Source organism: Tursiops truncatus, chromosome 11 (assembly GCF_011762595.2).
Source record: "Tursiops truncatus isolate mTurTru1 chromosome 11, mTurTru1.mat.Y, whole genome shotgun sequence".
NCBI lineage: Eukaryota > Metazoa > Chordata > Mammalia > Artiodactyla > Delphinidae > Tursiops > Tursiops truncatus.
This window is the reverse complement of record NC_047044.1, coordinates 52,601,742-52,623,455: the sequence shown is the minus strand read 5'-3', so window position 1 is coordinate 52,623,455 and position 21,714 is coordinate 52,601,742. Positions and strand designations below refer to the sequence as shown.

At 39.5% G+C, this 21,714-nt stretch overlaps 1 protein-coding gene across 1 annotated transcript; it reads right to left on the bottom strand.

Annotated features, from left to right (window-relative positions):
* Positions 1–4,406: 4,406 nt before the first annotated feature.
* Positions 4,407–13,542, bottom strand: AVPR1A (arginine vasopressin receptor 1A). The gene is made up of 2 exons (XM_004324274.4): positions 11,728–13,542; positions 4,407–9,573 (listed from the first exon to the last, which is right to left on the bottom strand). The coding sequence occupies exons 1-2, from the start codon at positions 12,710–12,712 to the stop codon at positions 9,287–9,289; spliced, it is 1,272 nt and encodes a 423-aa protein (XP_004324322.2). The 5' UTR covers positions 12,713–13,542; the 3' UTR covers positions 4,407–9,286.
* Positions 13,543–21,714: the final 8,172 nt, after the last annotated feature.

The following is a 21,714-nucleotide window of genomic DNA, read 5'->3' as shown; positions in this document are numbered from 1 at the left end:
CTCACTGACAGACTCAGGATCTGAGGAACATGACACATCACTCACATTCAGACTGTGGAAGAGCCCTGTTCCTTTGAACATTTTGGTGCTATTGCTTAAAAGTTGAGCCATAGCTGGAAAATAGAGGCTGGGAAATGGAGAATGCTTTAGAGTTGGTAGGAGGAGGAGGGAGAAAGAGAAAGAGGAGAAGGGTGTAAATGCCTCTAGCAGAGGTTTTGACAGATGGCTGGGGCCAGATGAAAGAGTAATTGAGGCAGGATTTTTTTTTTCTGTGTATGTTTCCATTTGTATTAAAATATCAGAGTTGTTGCTGAATCTATTTTATATGAATCTATTTTATATGATGAGGTAATAATTAGGTAAGCTGGAGCAAAGATCTGGGCCAGGGCATTAATGATACAATGGCTATAAAAATATAACACACAAAACTCTGTATACAGACAAAGTAAAAGTATCAGTGGTTTCTGGAAGTGGGGGAGACATGGGTCAGGGGGAATAAATAGTGGAGCACAGAGGAAAATACTCTTTATGATACCATAATGGTGGATACATGTCATTATACATTTGTCCAAAGCCATGGAATGTACAGCCCTAATGTGGATTCTGGGTGATGATGATGTGTCAGTTTAAGTTCATCGATTGTAGCCAATGTACCACTCGTGTGGCTGATGTTGTTAATGGGAGAGGCTGTGCGTGTGTAGGGTAGGGGGTATATGGGAAATTTCTGAACCTTCCACTCAATTTTGCAGTGTACCTAAAACTGCTCTGAAAAAATAACGTCTATTATATATCTGTATCTATAGTTATATCTCACATTAGCCTGTGCATTTGCTTATGTTTGACTGCTATGGAAAGGAATGTTACATAATTTGCACATGAACAAAAAAATATATACAGTAATCAAGAAGGAATAGAAAACCAGCCATCTCTAGCTGGCCTCCAAGAGTATTATGAGATGAATATCTGTTAAGAGTATTTTGAGATGATCTTATAACTGTGCACCTGCGAGAACAGAGAGGACTCCAACATGAAGTAATATCAATTGTGCGAAAGTTACACAAAATGCATAAAAAAGGCAAAATCTGAATTATTTAAGCACCATACATATGTTTCATGACTAGCATAAAAGAAATGAAGAAAAAGAGATTATTTTATTTTATTTTTAATAAATTTTATTGGAGTATAGTTGATTTACAATGTTGTGTTAGTTTCAGGTGTATAGCAAAGTGAATCAGTTATACATGTACATATATCCACTCTTTTTTAGATTATTTTCCCATATAGGTCATTACAGAGTATCGAGTAGAGTTCCCTGTGCTATACAGTAGGTCCTTATTAGTTATCTGTTTTATATATAGTAGTGTGTACATGTCAATCCCAATCTCCAAATTTATCCCTCCCTCCTTTGTCCCCTGGTAACCATAGGTTTGTTTTCTACATCTGTGACTCTATGTCTGCTTTGTAAATAAGTTCATTTGTACCATTTTTTTAGATTCCACATATAAGCGATATCATATGATATCTGCCTTTGTCTGACTTACTCAGTATGACAATCTCTAGGTCCATCCATGTTGCTGCAAATGACATTATTTCATTCTTTTTTATGTCTGAGTAATATTCTATTGTGTATATGTCCCACATCTTCTTTATCCATTCCTCTGTTGATGGACATTTAGGTTGCTTCCATGTCTTGGCTATTGTAAATATAGAGCTGCAATGAACACTGGGGTGCATGTATCTTTTGGAATTATGGTTTCCTCCAGATATATGCCCAGAAGTGGGATTGTTGGATCATATGGTAGTTCTACATTCAGTGTCTTAAGGAACCTCCATACTGTTCTCCATAATGGTTGTACCAATTTACATTCCAACCAACAGTGTAGGAGGGTTCCCTTTTCTCCACCCCATTCCAGCATTTATTGTTTGTAGATTTTTTGATGATGGGCGTTCTGACAGTGTGAGGTGATACCTCATTGTAGTTTTTATTTGCATTTCACAAAGAGGTTACTTTAAAAGCTCAATGCAGTTTGAACTCTTTGATCTTTGAAAAAGACAGTATTCCTTTGGGGATGAAAATGGTTCTTTTGCTTGAGGAAACACCTTACAGACAATGCACTGTTTTGAAAGACAGAGTCTAAGTGAGAGGGTAGGCAAATAAAAGCTAAATAATTCTACAAAATGAAGTGGAAGAAAGATTAATTACTGGCATTTGTAAAAACAAGGATTCGGGGTCTTGGTAGAGAGAAGAAACTTGAGCAAGATGGCAGCCAGCAAGGTCCTAACGTCAAGAATGATTAGCAACTAATCCACCTGAGAAGGAATGGCCATGGACTTTTAAAACACTTACCATGAATCACTGTCTCATCTGAGGCATAATCTAAACCTCTACGTGATACTCCATCCTTTAGGGGAACCCCATCACACAGGGCAGCCAAGTGCTCAGAGAGTTGTTGGAAGGTGTCAGGGCGAATGAGTGAAGAAAAAAATACTCATGAGAAGTAAACTAATGAGCTGTGGATTGAGAGTTCAAAAGAAGGAGTTCATAATACTCAGGATTCCTCTTCGATCTACAGAAAGGCACAGGCTTTGCACAATGCATGAGATGAGGCTAAACCTATTTTATTTGGATATTAAAGGAGAGAGAGAGCACAGAAAGCTCAAGGTTTAAGGCATCCATCTAGGCAGTAGATACTTATGAAAGACAAGTTAATGAGAGTGGTTGTGGTCAAAACGTGGATGACTTGGTGAACCATGGAAGCTGGGATTTGGGGAGGGGGATAAACGTACACTTTACTTAAGTTCTGCTGAATTCCACTGGGTTGTGCCTAGGGACGAGTGTCCACTACTATGGTGGTGACAAAGCCTTTCTAATAAGATTGAGTTTGAATCTATAAGTTCATTTTTCTCAATCAAGATGATATTAGTTAGGCTCTCCAGATTTATTAAAGTGATTTTCCCAAGATATTCAGCTATTGATGGTGGAAAAACTTGGGGTTTTTGATTCCCTGGTACAGTCCTTTTTTTTTTTTTTTACCGTACAGTGCTCTTGTATTGATAATTAAAGCTTCTCACTTTTGTTAAACACTCACAATGTCTAACATGTGTAACATATGATTACCATATATATATTTTATATTTAGAATATCTATATTAAGTATATTAGTCCTGCAGTTACTATAGACAGCATCTACTATATGAAGATGCAAAGGTGAAGAAGACATACCTTTTACTTAAAAGATAAACACGATGTGATTGTCATGGAGAAGATAGGCCAATAAACCAACACTGCAAATCATTTTGCTGTGTGTCATAGTGAAGGTATTCAGAGGGCATTTGGAAAGCAGAAGGGAAGAAACATTTAACTCCAGAGATTCAGAAGGGATACATATAGAGAATGAGTGAATGAATGAATTTTACACTAGCGCATTTCTTTATGAGTCTCGTCTCGTATACAATGAAAGTATTATTTCAGTTCTACCTGATTCGTAGGACCTTGCGAAAATATGCTTTGGTAGAATCCTGTTTATTCTAAAACGTTTATAAGTGTTTTAAAATAACAGTGAGCTTTAAAATAACAGTGTTTTAAAATAGAGGCTTCAAATTCCCTTTCTTCCATTCTGGACATTTACTGCTTCTAGAATTTAAGCCAAACTCAAAATAAGCCTTTTAGTTTATGCTGTTAGGGTTTAACTTGTAAAAGAAAAATAATGTTACAACGTAAGTTGAAAGTTAATATGATCTGAATTTATTAGCCCACAGGGTAAAGAATTACGATTTGCAAGACTATTAAATGGGCCCAGAAGTCAGTCTCACCAAGTTCTAGAAACAAGTAAACAGATGACGTTTTTAGAGGATGACACACAAGACCTCAGCTAACCCAATAATTTTGGTTTTCTTAATATATAACAAAATTAATGTGCTTTTGTGACTATAATTTATTGAAAAGGCAGTTACAGAGTTTCACCTGTTCTCGCTATAGTCGAAGAGTATAAACATGAACACATTTGTGCTCAAATATGAACCTATCAATGGTTACCAGCTGTAGGGCAGGTCTATGTTTTTTTCAAAATCAGCATAATTAACTTGAAATATATTTTTTTCTTAAACGAGATTGTAAGAGAATTATTTCAGACAAATTTGATTTTTTTTTCCTTTTTTTGATCAGACATTTTTACACTTGAACTATAGTTGATTTATAATATTTTATTAGTTCCAGGTGTACAGCACAATGATGCAGTATTTTTAAAGATTATACTCTATTAAGAGTTATTACAAGATAATGGCTATAATTCCCTGTGCTCTACAATATATCCTCGTTGCTTATGTATTTTATACATAGTAGTTTGTACCTGTTAATCCTCTACCCCTAATTTTTCCCTCCCCCCTTCTCTCTCCCCTTTGGTAACCTCAAGTTTGTTTTCGATATCTGTGAGTCTGTTTCTGCTTTGCTATATACGTTCATTTGCATTATTTCTTAGATGCCGCAAATAAGTGCTATCATACGGTATTTGTCTTTCTCTGACTTATTTCACTAAGCATAATACTCTCTAGGTCTATTCATGTTGCTGCAAATGTCAGAACTTCATTCTTTTTATGACTGAATAATATTCCATTGTATAGATACACCACATCTTCTTTATCCATTTGTCAAATTTAGTATTTATTTTTATTTATAGAATCAAGTTAATACATAATAAAACTGAGTAATAAATCCACAAGTTATTTCAATATCATCCCACAAGCTATTTTTTTCTGTAAAGGACCAAATATTAGATACAATCACAAAACATTTCAATATTCATCAAAACCATAACCATACAATTGTCCCAAGAAAACACACTGAAATTCTTCTGCACAGCATAATAAGCTAGGAGATACAGAACATTTGAAAACGCAGTTCCAAAAATGGAATACTAAATATACAACATCAATTCTTTTTTTTTAATCTTTATTGGAGTATAATTGCTTTACAATGGTGTACAATATCAGTTCTTAATAAATTTGCTATAATAATGAGCTAAAGCATCATAGAATATGTTAAGTCAGAAATCCTGTGATATAAAGACAACTACTTTCAAGTGTGGAGATGCTAATTATTTTATATTAATGCTAATTGTTAATTATTCTGATATTACTATCAGACTTATTCTCAGATTTCCCTTTCTGAATTTGCTAATTTGACCCTGGAACACAAAAATATTTAATTCACTCCATAACACTTTGTTTTTATTTAACATATAAATTAATGTAAAAAGATGCGATATATATCTATAATTTAAAAATGGCATTTACTTTTCACCTAAAATATATAGTTTTGATGCTGACATACTATAGGTCACATGTACATTTTCATTCATCATAATTTAATGTACCTAAAAACTGAGTTAGAACAATATTCTTAAAATGCCTGTGTGTGCACTGGAATTTATGTGATTCAACCCATTTAAGGCTCTCTTGGGGCCTTAAAGGAAATAACTCTTCCTGTGAATAGTTCTTAAATTTTTGCTCAAATTGGCAGAGGTCAAATTTTAATTAAGAAACATTCTCTAATATTTATTCTCCATGTGCTACTCATGACGTCAAGTGTTGCCAATGACACTGAGTGGCACTAAAAAGACCACAGGGAGGGAAAGGACAGGGATACAGTGGCTGCTTCTACACCTCCAGGACTAGCATCCCAGGTGGCCCTGCCCTGAGCTTAGTCTAAGTAAAGAAGTTGCCTCCAGTATGAAAATCCGTAAGGGCCCAGTTTACATGGGTTTAAAGGAACCAAATCTCTGATATTTGCGGTTGAGGATGAGGCTTAATTTCTCTCTAGATGGCTTCTAATTATGGTAGGGTCAAACTCTGAAGCTATAATTTAAAGCTCTGAGTGTCCAATTATGTTACAAAAATATAGGTTTTAGAGTCTGAAAAACATAAAAATTTAACCTAATTGGATTACTTTACTTGTGAATAACAATGAAAGTTGTGTTTCTTAATCATCAGTAGTTGTCCTTTCTAGGAACTATAATAAGTTTGGAAGGGTACTGCATGTTATTAAGATTACTTGATTTTTTTTCTCTTTAAAAACCACACCCAGGATTTCCCTGGTGGCCCATTGGTTAGAACACTGCGCTTCCACTGCAGGGAGCACAGGTTCCATCCCTGGTGGGGGAATTAAGATCCTTCATGCCATGCGTGTGGCCAAAAAACTAACGTAAAATAAAAATAAAAAAATACCTCCCTCTCTTAAGAAAAAAAACAAAAACCCTTCCCTCAGTCATGGCATGAGACTTCATTGCTGATGGTGGAAGTTCTGTGTGTAGGACAAATATTTAATTAACCAAAGAATTTCACTAATTTCCTTCATAGTTATTTTTACACTTTAAAAATACATGTCCAAAAATTAACCCATTAAGCACTTAATATGTACTTAAAAATGGTTTTTTCATCATCAATTAATGTTTATCAAATGTCCAATAGAAATATCACCAGTTTCTCCTTACTGGTGGGTTATCAATTGCATTTCCCATACCCACATAGATACATTAATATTGTATACTTGCAGGATCTTCCCACAGGTAACTGGCAAATAAAATGAGGTGATGAAACACATTTATCCTTGACTGCAAACCTTCATTTAAGATATCTCAGGTCTTCTCTTTGGTCAAGAAAGGGAAATCTTCCCTTCCCAGTATACTCTTCTTCCTTACCACCTACAATTTCCTTTCTTCTGAAATAGACGGTCAGGACTCTTCCAATTTGGAATATTGTTCTGGGAGATCTAAATGCCATTCCTGGGTGTATAACATTAGGAAAGTTTAGCAGCTAGGTAAGTTAAGCTTCTCAGCCTAAACCGCAAAGAATAAGACCACGTACTTGCCTAGTGCAGAACTAGCACCCAGATCTTCTGGTGTCTCCCCAGCCCCTTTTCTGCTATCTCATGTCCTGATGCATTTAAAAGGAGAAAACATGGCTGGGTAGGTTAATTTGCACCTTATTTGAGAGATGTTCCTGTAAATAAGATTCAAACTGATTTTTTTTACTTGGAGGTACACGTCAATATTTTGAAACAATCTATACAAGAACTATGAGGTTATTATTTTGGAATTGCATTTAGAAAAAAGCGGGCTCTTATTTGTTCCAACCCAAAAGGCTTTAGTTTTGAGTTGTCAAAGTCAAGCTGTCAAAAGGGCTGACAACATTACAGAGGGCAGGGATACTGAGATGCTGCTATGACTCAAATAATGAAGAATTGATGAATTTAATTGATGGCTCATATTGGACAATGCCCTTTAAGAGACATATTTGTTATTTTAAAAAAAAAGCAGAATTCTAAAACCTAAGGGCGTAATCTCTATAAAACATTTGGAAACTTTTGTTTTTTTAGGCATATAAATCCAGGGAGAAAAAGGCCTGAGAATTTGGAAAGGCAAGAGAATGAAGAGGAGTGAGGTTGATGGTTCCAGGTTTTCGTAGTGCCATTCAGTGCTCAGTTTCTTATCGACAAAGTTTAAAAAAAAACAATAATGCTATTAAAATAGCTATTACTTCCTCTAAGGGATGCAAAGTATTTATGATGTATCCTCAAATCATTGCAAGGTCTCTAAGAAGGAAAAGGAGCCAGACAGAATAGCTCAAAAAACCCCACTGAGTTCCATTAATGAAAAATGCAGTAACAACAGCCAGTAGTGTTGTAATTTACCTCTGTTTAGAAATGAAAGAAGTTGATGCTCTTGGCTGGCTTCAATTTACCTGCAGTCAAAGGAAGGCAAATTCTCTCTTTAAATAGGAAAGCTTTGGTTAGGCAGCAGTTAGACTTAACAGTGGCCGTTGGCGATGCTTTCCGATTAATCAGCAGAGCTATATTTAAATTTTAGGATTTTGTATGCCAGACATGAAACCAACACATTCTGGTTAATGAAAAGCAAACAGGAAAAAGCTGTGAAGTTTTGAAGACCCCCCCCCCCCTCCAACCCCCGCTGCCTGGGCAAAAGACTGTAATAAAAGCAAGAGCTAACACTCATACAGCACTTGACAGTTTAGGAAGAGCTTTTCACACACTTGATTTCATTTCGTCCTTACAACGACCCTGTGAGGTAAGTGTTATCAACGCCATTGTACAGCCTAGGAAATGGAGGCTTTATGTCTTTTTAAGCCATTTCCCTAAAGTCATGCACTTAATAGCGAAGGAAGCCAGACTAGATGCAGAGCAGTTTTCTTTCTATTTCCCCGCCCTCTTCCTGTCCAGCCCTGCTTCTCCTCCACCGTGAGACTGTTCGACGGGTGGGTGATCAGAAGGAAGGACCAAGTTATTTTTAATTAAACATGAGGGAACATTCAGTATCCTGAGTCATTCTTTAGGAGACTCATATCTATGAATCTGGATTCCTCAGACATGAAGTAATGATGGTGTTAATATCCAGTATAGCACAGGATACCTTATAACACTGGTCAAAACATGTTTACAATTTTCTAGAGAAAGCCTACATAATACCTTAGGCAGTCTACTTTCTACTCTTCTAATAAAATTGCATATTTTTCATACAAATCTGACCTTAAAGCAGCTTTGCAGTGGGAAGAAAAAGATACTATCGGCCAGTTGACAACATTTTCTCTAACCTTCAGCATCTTGGTAATCGTGCTTTTGACAACCAATGAAACATGAGCAACCAAAGGAGAGAACTGCCAGTTTTAAAGTTACTGTTTTGAAATGGAGGTGATTTATAGCTTCTAACAGAACTTTCCTCTTTCCACTCTGCAACAGGCACCCCCTACTCAATATACCTCAAGCTCTCACGCCTCTTCAAGGCACCATCCCACTCCAGGCCACGGTTTGAGACTGCATTTTCTGATACATAAATTAATTTTACTGGACGGAAACATAATTTCTCTGATGTCTCTTCTAATTCCTTTCAAACCGTAAGGCTGCTGATGAGCTTACTTTGTTCAGAAATAATGCCCCTACATTATACGACTTCTAAACCAACCAAACCTTAGTTATGTCAGAAATAAAAAGAAAAAAAAACGCACAGCAAAATATAAAGCCAGGTGATTATGCTTTTTCCTTTAGAAATATGACTTCTGTTATTTCTGGGTTAGGTCTGCAGATTTTAGTGTGGCATGTTTTTATTAACATTCCATATAAAACAATTCATAGCTTTTGCTTGTAGCAATGTGAAAATGCAACTAGAAACACAGTCTTGTACTCAACAGATTGATTTATCTTATATTTGTTCTAATAATTTCTAGCTGGATTCAGTCAGTGGGCTGAAAAGTCCATTACAGGAGTCAGGCTGCATGCTCAGGATGAAACAGGAATGAATTGGATGGACTTGGAAGATTTAGCTGAGTCCTTCCACACGCCGGTCCTATTTGTGGGGCTTCGGTTGTTAGTGAAGGAAGTCTGTTTTCGGCTCATACTGTCAGAATCTTCTTTGTTGAATATTTGTTTCATGTTTTGGCAGCATGGGAAGCTTTGGATACAGTCTTGCAGGAGATGGCCACTAAAAAACATGTATATCCAGGGATTGCAGCAACTATTCAAGGAAGCCAGTAATGCAGTGATGGTGGTGGCCGGGTTTTCCGACTCTGTATGGAAAACATAAGGGGAGACCATTTAACTAGTCAAATGCAAGTGACAGCACTGGATAAACTCATTTTTCTGTTGGTTCATGAAAGCTGGAAAATGTTATGGGTCAATATAGAAAATAAAGTATTTTGTTTATCAGTCAGGGAAATGGTTGGTGAATGGAAATTGCTTGGTTGTAAAATATTTTCATAGGCAAGATGCCTTGAAATTAATTCAAGGATTTTAAACCACTATTAAAATATTTAAGTAGAATGAGTGGGACTTCCAAGAGGTTAAGAATATTAAATAACTTAATAAAGTTTTGAATCCTTTGTGTTAGCACTAGCGTGTGCTAATGAACACAGCACTTAGAGAACGGCTTCCATTTCAGTGAAATTTCTAGAGGCTATAGCCACATATACCAAATTATATCCATCCTGATAACTCAGGCAAAAGTATGACATTATGGACCATGTTTAGTTGTTTTAAATTTTTTACTATTAAACATATTCTTGTAATAAGAAATCTATACCGAAGGGGATAGTTGAAATAGGTCCCTGAAAGATGCAATATTTAGTTGTTTTCTTTGGTTAATTAGAAGCTTCGTCTGATTTTAAAAGAAAACCATCTTTGATTGTGGCTTGAACAATTAAATTATATTATGAAGAACAGATAAATTAAGAAATTCCAACAGTCCTTTGAACTATTTTTTGTGTATTTGCACTGGTAAACTACATAAATATCACCTTTCACCATAGAACTATTGCACTGAGAATATACCTTTTCTAAAGGTAAGAATAATAGGCAAGCAGTGATTTTCCCTTATTAATTATGAACTTGGGCCTTCTCACTCTTGTTGCGCCAGAATAAATTACAGGTTAGTTAATCACACTTTGTGCTAAGATGCTACTCTTAAAGGCGATCAGGATCCAGGACTAAGACTGTATTCAGAAAGAATGGAAATCATCGACATACCTGTGCACAAGTGAAGAATTTTTTAGTAATTGTGTCTGAATCCTGATAGAGCAACAAATAGGCTGAATTTTTTATTTGATTAATACTTAAGAGGCTGCCAAGACCAAACAAGACAGGAAATATAGCATTTATGTTGTATTTTTCATCATCAGTGCTTTATAGCCATGACTTTTATTTGTCTGAATTAAATTCACTCTCAAGTGTTTAATTTGTACATACAACTTTCAAAGTATATCACAAATAACAAAAGGAGACACTTCTTCCCAGATACCTGTTTCCCAATTACAGTTGTTGTCAGCAACATTTCTGTAATATATTTGATGTGAAAAAAAATTTTTGTTTTCCTTATCAAAGGAAATGTTTTTTCAAGATACAATATTAAATAATGCTTTTGGGGGTAAGTTCTCGTGAAGCTGGTTTTCCTAGTTTGTGAAGGAATTAAAATCAAACGAGCTAGTAGGTGCGGAGGACATTCTCAGAAAACTACAAGAGTTGTGTGGAGAGATGTACAGCTGTGTGGTCAAGTTAGTGCTGAAGGACTAATGAATCAGTCTAACAAATTTAGAGTTTATTAATAATCCTGCTTTGAAACACTGGGGAGAAAAAAGTGTTAAAGTAATTGTAGGAAAAAATCAAAACATTATGATAAGAAATGGAACACTAGCTAAATGCCAAATTAAAATGATTGACTTAAGAATCTCTCTTCAACACATTTAAACTATTTTCAAATTAAAAATATGTCCGTTTTACCCTTACTTTGGGGCATTTCTACAAAAATTTTACATTGCGATACTTTTCACAAACTAGCAAAAAGCAGTTGTGACAGTATACATATTGCTCTGAATCCAACAGACTTCAAAGCAGGGTTTTAACACAGCGGTTAGTGCTTTGGCAAGAAGTCATTATTCTGTTCTGTAATTGCGCGGCTGACTCTAGGGCACAGTTTTCTGGATTTGTGGTTTTAGGAGCTCGTTACAAATGCAGATTCCTGGGCCCCATTCCAGATCTGAATCAAAACGTCTGGGGTGGGGACCCCACGACTTTGGCTTTTAACAGTTCCGCTCAAGATGTGATTCTCATGCACGAAGTTTAAAAACTATTGCCCTAGAGGATATTATGAAAAGAAACTCTCTCCCCCCACCCCCCCAAGCACACAGACCCCATCTGTGCACCTTACTCCATCGTCCCGCGACACCTACCGACCCAGGGGAAATTCTTATCCCAGACAGACCACATCTGGATGATGAAGAAGGGCGCCCAGCAAACGATGTAAGCCGTCACGATCACGAAGGTCATCTTCACCGTGCGGATCTTGGCGCGGGAAATTGTCTTCACGCTGCTGACACACGGCGCGAGCAGGAGCTCCTGGTGGAAGGCGCCACCTGCGCCCTCCGCGCGGGCGCCCTTGCCCTGGCGCACCGCAGTCTTTCCGCGGACGTTGCGCCAGATGTGGTAGCAGATGAAGCCGTAGCAGGTGCCCAGGCTGACCACGGGCGCCACGAAGATGCTGCCGGTCATCCAGGTCACGTAGGCGGGGAGACCCCAGGGCTGGATGAAATTGGCCCAGCAGTCGTAGGCCTTGGTGACGTTGCTCACTTCGACCACGGAGAAGACGAAGTACTGTGGAGTGCTCAGCACGAAGCTCAGCACCCAGGCGGCAGCGATCATGAGGCGCGAGCGGCGCGCCGGCTGCTGCAGCGTCTTCAGCGGGTGGCACACTGCGATGTAGCGGTCGGCGGTCATGACCACCAGCATGTAAGCCGATGCGAACATGGCGAACACCTGCAGGTGCTTCACCACGCGGCAGAGCCCGTCGGGTCCGCGGAAACGGTAGGTGATGTCCCAGCACAGCTGAGGCAGCACCTGGAAGAGAGCGACGGCCAGGTCGGCCAGGCTGAGGTGGCGGATAAAGAGGTGCATGCGGGACATCTTGCGAGGCGTGCGGTGCAGCGCCAGCAGCACACTGCTGTTACCCAGCACGGCCACCACGAAAATCACAGCCAGCACGGCGACCTCCAGCTTGGCCAGCTCCTCGTTGCGCTCGTCCGCCAGCGGGCTGTCATCTTTCCCGAGCGCCTCCGCTTCCCAGCTGGTGTTGGCACCGCTGGCGTCCAGAGGCCACCATGGGCTGGAGTTCCCTGCGGGCCCCGCGCCGGGGCTCCCGGAGAAGCTCATGCTGTCCATGCAGCGCCTCCTCGGCCTCGGCGGAGGCCCGCTCCCTTCCCGCCTGCTCGCGCGGTGCGCTCCCTCCTTGTAGCGCTCACCGCGAGCCGGGCTCTGCTCGCTCTCTTGCGGGTGTCTCCCGGCGCAGCGTGTGCCACCAGCCAGTTCGGCCGCTCTCGGTCGAATTGCCCGCCCCTTTGCCTGCGCTGCCCTGTCTCAACTCGGGCGAAGCTGGGGAGGTGCGCTCCGAATCTCTGAAAGCACTGGGCTCCAAACTCAAATTATTGATGCGGAGTTTGTTTCCCCAGATCGCGTTCCCTCTCGCCTCAGTGGTTGGAGACTGCTCGGTGCCTACACTCGCTGCCTCCCTTCCCTCTTCCCTGGGGGTTTTCTTTTTTCCCCCTCCCTACGTCGGTGATTTGTCCTCTTTGCATCGCTGCTGCAGGGGTGGGGCTGGGAACTCGCGGATTACTTGGCGTAATAGGGGGTTGACCGTGGCGCTTTCCCTCTCTTCTCTTCTAAAAAAACCTTGGAGATCTGGACATGTCATGCCTTTTCAGGGTTTACCATCATTTCCTCTAGCCTCCCTCAAGGGTCACCTTAACCCCCGCATTTGACTTCAACAGACGCTGTCAACATGATACCCAGAAATCCCGAGTCCACCGCCCGCGTGGGTGCTCTTGATGCTGAACTTGGCGCGTGTGCCCACCTGCTTCAGCTTGGGTGTCTCCCTCTGCAGCGGGTCCGCGCATCCCGGGGAAGCCAGTCTAATTTTATTCTCAGGGCAACGTGGCTACGGGAATTTCGTCTCACACCAACCCCGCTCCTCTCCGCCCTCCTCTGTAGGGTAACAACTGGGTGACTTAAAGGACGCTCTCTTCCCGGTAACTTTGATGCCTGCTCTTTGTTACTCTGCCCGCGTTCGCGGACCGGAAGGACGCGCTCGCAGTCCCGGCGGCTGCCTGTACAGTGCACTTATCTACAGCGGGGGGGAAAAGGAATGTCTCCTGGTTTTCCAGTTTCCCCCGGGGCTGGGAGCGTGTTGGGGGGTGGGTGGGACTTAAGGAGTTTTCTCTAAACTTGATTCCCGGGGTTTTCTCCGGGAAAAGCCTGATTCCCACAGCTGGGATGGGCGGGATTTGGGCCACAGTAGTCCATGGGGACTTCGTCTGGTTACTACTGAATCCTGGGGACATCTCCTCGGGTGGACGAAGAGCCGCTGCTGGAGAGCGGCAGCCCAGGCAGCGCTGTCCAGGACACCGGAGCGAAAAGCCGCCAGGCTCCTTGTGCTGGTGGATGAGAAAGAGGCAACCTCCAGGCAGAAAAGAGACTCTCTGAAGCAAAGAGAGAAAAGACCACCTACCTATTAATTAGTTACTCTGGGCAGCTGGAGCCCAGCTGCAGGGCATGAGACGGGCAGGATTACTAACCCTCTCCCTTAGCTCTGCCTCTAAACTTTGGTGAAGATACGCTTGGAAGGACGGCAAGGGGGAGCTGTTTTCAGGCTATTTCACAAAAGAAGAAAAAAGGAAAAAGTAAACACTTTATAAGGTTATCTACTCTGTAGATACACGAACATGACATTTTGGTCAGAACATTTGTATATTGTGGCCATGGTATAATTTGATTGAGAAGAATATCTATGAAATGTAGGCAAAGAAACCAAAAGATTTTCTGAGATGCAGTTCTCAGTGATAATTCCACTTTGCTTCCCAGTTCATGCACGCTGAGTCCCAAGGCTGTCACACTAAGAGTGCTGGACTCGACCCTGGGAGTCCTTCATTGTGACTGCATAAGCCTCGGTTTATACATCTTTAAAATGGGAATGAAAGTACCCGTCTTACCTACTTTTGAGGTTACTTTGAGGATCAAGTAAGACAATGTTCTATTTGGGGAAATGCTCTCAAAACTACAAGGTGTGTGGCGTTGTCTCACTTTCTCCAAGATATCTTGGAGGCAAAAGACTTGAAAAGTTCAGAGACGTCAGTAAGTAAAATATTTCCAGACCACCTGTCTGGAAAAATCCTTCAAGCAATTAGGTAAAAGTCACTGACTCGGAGAGGTGACCTTCTTTTGAGTCACAAATTACATTATTAGTGTTGCATATGAAAAATAATGTCTGACCCTAGTGTCCCAGAGTATTGCAAAAGTGGTCCATTGGCCAGAACCTGGCAATTTTATTGCCCTTGCTCCTACACCTTTGAGCTTTGAGGTTTCCTGAAGGGAAGGAATCTACAGTACAGGGTTACCAAAGTTCCTTTGCGTGTTCTTATTCCAGATGGATGGTGTGGTAGCCTCTCAGAAAATCATTCATCTGTGTCAGGCCCTCTGATCCAATAATAAAACTATATCCAAGTTATAAAAATAACTTGTTAGGTTACATTGGTGGGCACAGTTGGAAGATACTCTTCTTCAGTGAACAGTAGTGCTAATTACCTGTGTGTATTATATATATACACACATATATATGATACATATATGTGTGTGTGTGTGTGTGTGTATATATATATATATATATATGAAAAAATGTTCAAGGCAGATTCCACAACCCGGTCCCTCTTTTAAACTACGGAGTTTTAAAAATGTGTTTGTCTTGGTTTTACTCGTTCTCTATTCAAAGGAAACCAGGACCACTGAAATACTGACTCACTATTCATGTATCTGCTATGAAAATTACTCAGTGGAAGGTAAAGGAATTGTGGTCCTAAAATGTGAAAAGAACATAGTCAGTATTTTCTGTGGCATCTTGTGCTTTGTCTTAGAGCTATTTGTATTTGCTCTGTACTTCTTGTATTAAGACTTACTACTTTCCCCATCTTATTCTCAGTGGATTTCAGTTAACATATTTTGGGGGTGAAATGATGAAAAGAAAAAAATGGGAGTTGTGCATACTTGTCCTGGAGTTACCTTTCTCTGTCATTCTTCCTTCTTCCAGTTTGCAATTCCATATATTTAAGAAGTATTTCAGTTAATGAAAACAGGCACCCCTTTCCCTTACTACAATAGCTGTGTGACTTTATTTTAATCTTTCAGCTTCAAATTCTTCATCTGTAAAATCTTGGTGATAAAACATAATGCAGTGACTGCAAGGATTATTTAAGTTGTCATTTAAGTTTCTGGCATTTCATGGGTATTCAAAACATTAATTCTCCCTTTTTCCCCTGAATTTCTTCCATATTACTTGTTATTTTGCTGATAAGATTTTTCCTTCCAATTGAAGCAGCATTTCCCCACCTCCCTTCTGTGCAATAGAAAATGATGATAGGTTTTCTATGAGAAAAGAGTTCCACAGTTGAATACATTGGGGGAGGTGCTGTATTTGCATCTTATTCTCTCCTAGAGATTCATACATAAAAAACCTCTGAGAATCCTACTTAACTGTGTTTATCAGTGTTTCCCAAAGCTATTTGACCATGGAAAACACCCATCCTTTTACTTTCCCCGTGGAAGAGTGATGAACATGTCACAGGACAATGGATACAGTTTGAAGAACACTGAGTAAGTGTACTTGGAGTTCCAGAGCTCTGGGGTACTACCACCAGATTTAGTCAAATCAGAAAGTCCAGGGGCAGAGATGCCCAATGTCAATGGATTACATTTAGTTTATCACATTACCTTATGTACTGCCTTATAGCTGCAATCAATATGTTCTTCTTCCTTTCCTTAAACTTTCAGTTTACTTCTTGTCTTAGTGAGAAAAGGAAGAAATTGGGTGTCTGTAGGAGCATTCATTTTACTTCCATAGCCCACAATGACTCTTTCCCCTTCAATTACAAATTAATGACACTCTAGTCACAGGGCTGTAGTCTGGTATTCATACCATTACTTCTAGCAAATCAACAAATATTTGTTGCACATCACTCTGCTAGGTCTTGAGCTGGATACCAAGAAGTGTGTAATGGTCACTAACATTTAGTAAACACTTTGGGCCAGGCACTCTCACAAGCGCTTTACTTCATTTAATCCTCCCAATGACCATCTAAGGGATGTACTCTTATTATTTCACTTTACATTTGAGGAAACAGAGGCACAGAGAGGTTAAATAACTAGGCTTGGGTGACACAGTTGGTCAGTATTAGAATAAGGATTTGAACAGAAGGAACTGATTCTGGCAGAATTTACAATCATAACCATCACACTGTACTGCCACCTGTGAGCCTCATGTTCCTGCATCTTACAGTCTCATATGGGGTACTTGGGTGGTTACTTAACATTTCATCTGTGTATGATATGTTCTCCTTTAAGACTAAGAGATCAGGTAGGATCTACTCTGGTTATTCTATATCTTTGGTTTTCTCGTTAGTAAACTAAGTACAGGATAGTAGTAGTAGTAGAATAAATAATAATAGATAATATTAATATTTACCAATGCTGAATAAGCTCTTAATTTGTGAGTAAGAGCTTTAAATTTATTATTTTATTTACTCTTTCAAGTAGTATTTAAAATAAACTGTGTATAGGAATATACTTACTATTATCCCACTTTACAGGTGAATAAAACAAAGGTTAGGGAGGTTAAGCAACTTAACCAAAGTCACAAGACTCCAAGTGGCTGGGCTGAATCACACATCAGTCCGTCTGAAGTCCAGGCCTGTGTTCTAACCTCTGTACCCTACTGCTGCCCATATACATCACAAGCATTTAACACATATTTGCAGAAAGAATTAACAAACATTGTAATAGAAACTGTTTTTTGAGTGCTGAAGGAACATACATTTCAGAAAGTGTTTGATGATTGGATAAATTAGGGATGAGTTCTTGAGAAGCCATCCTTAAGCACCTAAATCTCTCTAGTATCTCCATGAAAACAGAGAGTCAGCTTTTATATCTAGAGGGTCTTCAATGATTCTAGTCACCTTTCTGCCTTATGAATCCTGGACAGGTAAGTGTATATTTGATTTTAAAATTACCCAGTGAATGATTGTCTTTAACACACACACACACACACACACACACACACACACACACACACTGGATTCTAAAAAATGCTGCATGTCAAACATGGAAAAACATCATGCCTTCATTATAATACTGTTTACTCTATTGGGGTCAAATGAAAAATGAGGACAGAATTTGCTCCTATTTAAAAAGTTTTATTTTCTTATGTGATAAAATGGGCTTGCCTGTTAGGAAACAGAGCTATGGCATTAAAGAGAGGCTCCCATGCTCAACAAAATCTCAAATATCCTAATATTTGTTGATGAAAAATTAAAATCTCATCACTTGTTTTGAATTTGAAAAATTCTAAGTCAGTCAATACAGCATTAGTAGAAAAGCCACTCCAAAGGAAGATTTCTAAATTTACTATTGATATCATATGTTCAGAAAATTGTTTGCATTAAAAATTATATGGTTGGGGCTTCCCTGGTGACGCAGTGGTTGGGGGTCTGCCTGCCAATGCGGGGGACACGGGTTTGAGCCCTGGTCTGGGGGGATCCCACGTGCTGCGGAGAGACTGGGCCCGTGAGCCACAACTGCTGAGCCTGTGTGTCTGGAGCCTGTGCTCCGTGGCGGGAGAGGCCGCGACGGCGAGAGGCCCGTGCACAGCGATGAGTGGCTCCCACTTGCCGCAACTGGAGAAAGCCCTCGCACAGAAACGGAGGCCCAACACAGCCAAAAATATAAATAAATAATTAATTTAAAAAATTATATGGTTGATTTAATTTAAAACTTTAAAAAATATAAGCACATTTAAAATGTTGAGTTTAAAAATTTTGCTCCTGATGAATTAGTATGTATTTGGATTCTCTGCATTTTCATAGTTCAGCAACTTCAATATTATGCTTAGAATTTGATAATCATCAAGACACATTCTTTTAGTGAGTCGGCATCATTGAATCCACCTCTGTGTATTCATTAATTCCTTTTTCACAAGAGAAAAGGTTTGTGTTGTTTGAAGGGTGCTGACATCAGGAATTGTGATACTGTCATTATTTTGTTGATCTACTGTGAATACTGTCTTTTTAAAATAGACAAAAATTCTTTTTGCTTCTCCTTTTCTTCTTTTTGAGGTTTGACAAGGGGTTAGTTTTGAAGAAATACATTCCATTTCTACATCCACTCCTCTTACCTCTTCTGTCTGCCGCCTCACATATACTTGCCAGATGCTTGAAAGTTTCTGAAAATCTCTTTTTTTGCTATTACCAGGGAGGACTGTGATTAATATGAAATATGGTGCATTTTATTTTCATTAGGATTTTCATGGTGATAATTACATATTTACAACTAATTTATCCCTGGATAAAGCAGACCTGTTGCCTGAGAAAAGGTTTAATCCATTTGGACTACAACCTCTATGTATATGTAAGAATCTCTAAGGTTTAATTTCTCCAAGTATATTTAAGATATGGATGTAAAATAGAATAGGTTTGAAATAGTTGGGGCTTTGCCTCAATGTTCCTAAACAGACTTTTATCTGAAAATGTTTTCTGAGTACATGGTAAGTCAGTAGAATGAAATAACTATAAAGACATCATCATTACAATTTCCAGAGTACATGGAATCAAATGGATGTCTGATGCTCTTTATTTATTCCTACATGGAATACAGTATTAAAAAGGAAGAATTATTATGTAACTGATCTTGAGAGAAGACTTTTACACTTTCCAGAATCTCTGCCTATCTTGTGTTTGAAAAGCCAGTCCATCTTCTCAAGAATATAACTATTCTTTCAATGAGGATCTATCACAACAATGCAGCATTTTAAAAAGTTGTGTCAGGGCTTCCCTGGTGGCGCAGTGGTTGAGAGTCTGCCTGCCGATGCAGGGGACACGGGTTCGTGCCCCAGTCCGAGAAGATCTCACATGCCGCAGAGCGGCTGGGCCTGTGAGCCATGGCCGCTGAGCCTGCGCGTCCGGAGCCTGTGCTCCGCAACGGGAGAGGCCACAACAGTGAGAGGCCGCGTACCACAAAAAAAAAAAAAAAAAAAAAAGTGGTGTCACACAACTAAATCCTGTATGGATTTATTTTATCATAATGGAATATTAACTTGGAGTACTCAGCCATAGAAGACCTGGGCAGACAAAAAATCTGGAACACACTTTTAATATTACTTCTACTGTGGTTATGAATAAGGGGAAGAAGAAAAAGAAGCTATATTCATTCATTTATAATGATAATAGCTGTATTTTCTTCCTAGAACAATATTATTTTATAAAAATGTGAAAACAGATAAAAATGTAAATAAAATTTAAAATGTTTCATACTACTCCCAGCACCCATAGATAATCACATGTATCATTTGCTTATGCTTTTCCAGTTCTTTTCCTGTGTGTATATCTCTTATAAAACTAAAATTAGACCATATTATATAATATAATCTGATTTTTCAAATTCACAACATATTGTAAACTTTTCTCCATGTCATTGAATATTCTTCTATATCATCAGTTTTATGGCTTCAGACGTTTCCATCCCATTGATGCACCTAACTTATTTATTTTATATGTTTTTCTTTTTTTGAGTAGGAGGGTAGTTTTGGCCTCCTGGATGTCTTTTTTTTTTTTTATCACCTTTATTGGAGTATAATTGCTTTACAATGGTGTGTTAGTTTCTGCTTTATAACAAAGTGAATCAGTTATACATACACATATGTTCCCACATCTCTTCCCTCTTGCGTCTCCCTCCCTCCCACCCTCCCTATCCCACCCCTCTAGGTGGTCACAAAGCACCGAGCTGATCTCCCTGTGCTATGCGGCTGCTTCCCAGTAGCTATCTATTTTACATTTGGTAGTGTATTGATGTCCATGCCACTCTCTCACTTTGTCCCAGCTTACCCTTCCCCATCCCTGTATCCTCAAGTCCATTCTCTAGTAAGGCTGTGTCTTTATTCCCATCTTGCCCCAGGTTCTTCATGAGCATTTTTTTTTCTTTTTCTTTTTTTAGGTTCCATATATAGGTGTTAGCATACGGTATTTGTTTTTCTCTTTCTGACTTACTTCACTCTGTATGACAGACTCTAGGTCCATCCACCTCACTACAAATAACTCAATTTCGTTTCTTTTTATGGGTGAGTAATATTCCATTGTATATATGTGCCACATCTTCTTTATCCATTCATCTGTTGATGGACATTTAGGTTGCTTCCATGTCCTGGCTATTGTAAATAGAGCTGCAATGAACATATTGGTACATGACTCTTTTTGAATTATGGTTTGCTCAGGTTATATGCCCAGTAGTGGTATTGCTGGGTTGTATGGTAGTTCTACTTGTAGTTTTTTAAGGAACCTCCGTACTGTTCTCCATAGTGGCTGTATCAATTTACATTCCCACCAACAGTGCAAGAGTGTTCCCTTTGCTCCACACCCTCTCCAGCATTTATTGTTTCTAGATTTTTTGATGATGGCCATTCTGACTGGTGTGAGATGATATCTCATTGTAGTTTTTTTTTTTTTTTTTTTTTTTTCGGCATGCGGGCCTCTCATTGTTGCGGTCTCTCCCGTTGCGGAGCACAGGCTCCGGACGCGCAGGCTCAGCGGCCATGGCCCACGGGCCCAGCTGCTCCGCAGCATGTGGGATCCTCCCAGACCAGGGCACGAACCCCTGTCCCCTGCATTGGCAGGCGGACTCTCAACCACTGCGCCAGCAGGGAAGCCCCTCTCATTGTAGTTTTGATTTGCATTTCTCTAATGATTAATGATGTTGAGCATTCTTTCATGTGTTTGTTGGCAATCTATATATCTTCTTTGGAGAAATGTCTATTTAGGTCTTCTGCCCATTTTTGGATTGGGTTGTTTGTTTTTTTGTTATTGAGCTGCATGAGCTGCTTGTAAATTTTGGAGATTAATCCTTTGTCAATTGCTTCATTTGCGAATATTTTCTCCCATTCTGAGGGTTGTCTTTTGGTCTTGTTTATGGTTTCCTTTGCTGTGCAGAAGCTTCTAAGTTTCATTAGGTCCCATTTGTTTATTTTTCTTTTTATTTCCATTTCTCTAGGAGGTGGGTCAAAAAGGATCTTGCTGTGATTTATGTCATAGAGTGTTCTGCCTATGTTTTCCTCTAAGAGTTTGATAGTTTCTGGCCTT

What these genes read in the sequence shown, in the direction of transcription:
- AVPR1A (XM_004324274.4), bottom strand. Translation starts at nt 12,712, where the DNA reads ATGGACAGCATGAGCTTCTCCGGGAGCCCCGGCGCGGGGCCCGCAGGG. An exon ending in TAAGAATTTCCCCTGGGTCG is followed by an intron (nt 9,574 to 11,727) that starts GTAGGTGTCGCG and finishes TTTTCCATACAG; the next exon opens with AGTCGGAAAACCCGGCCACC.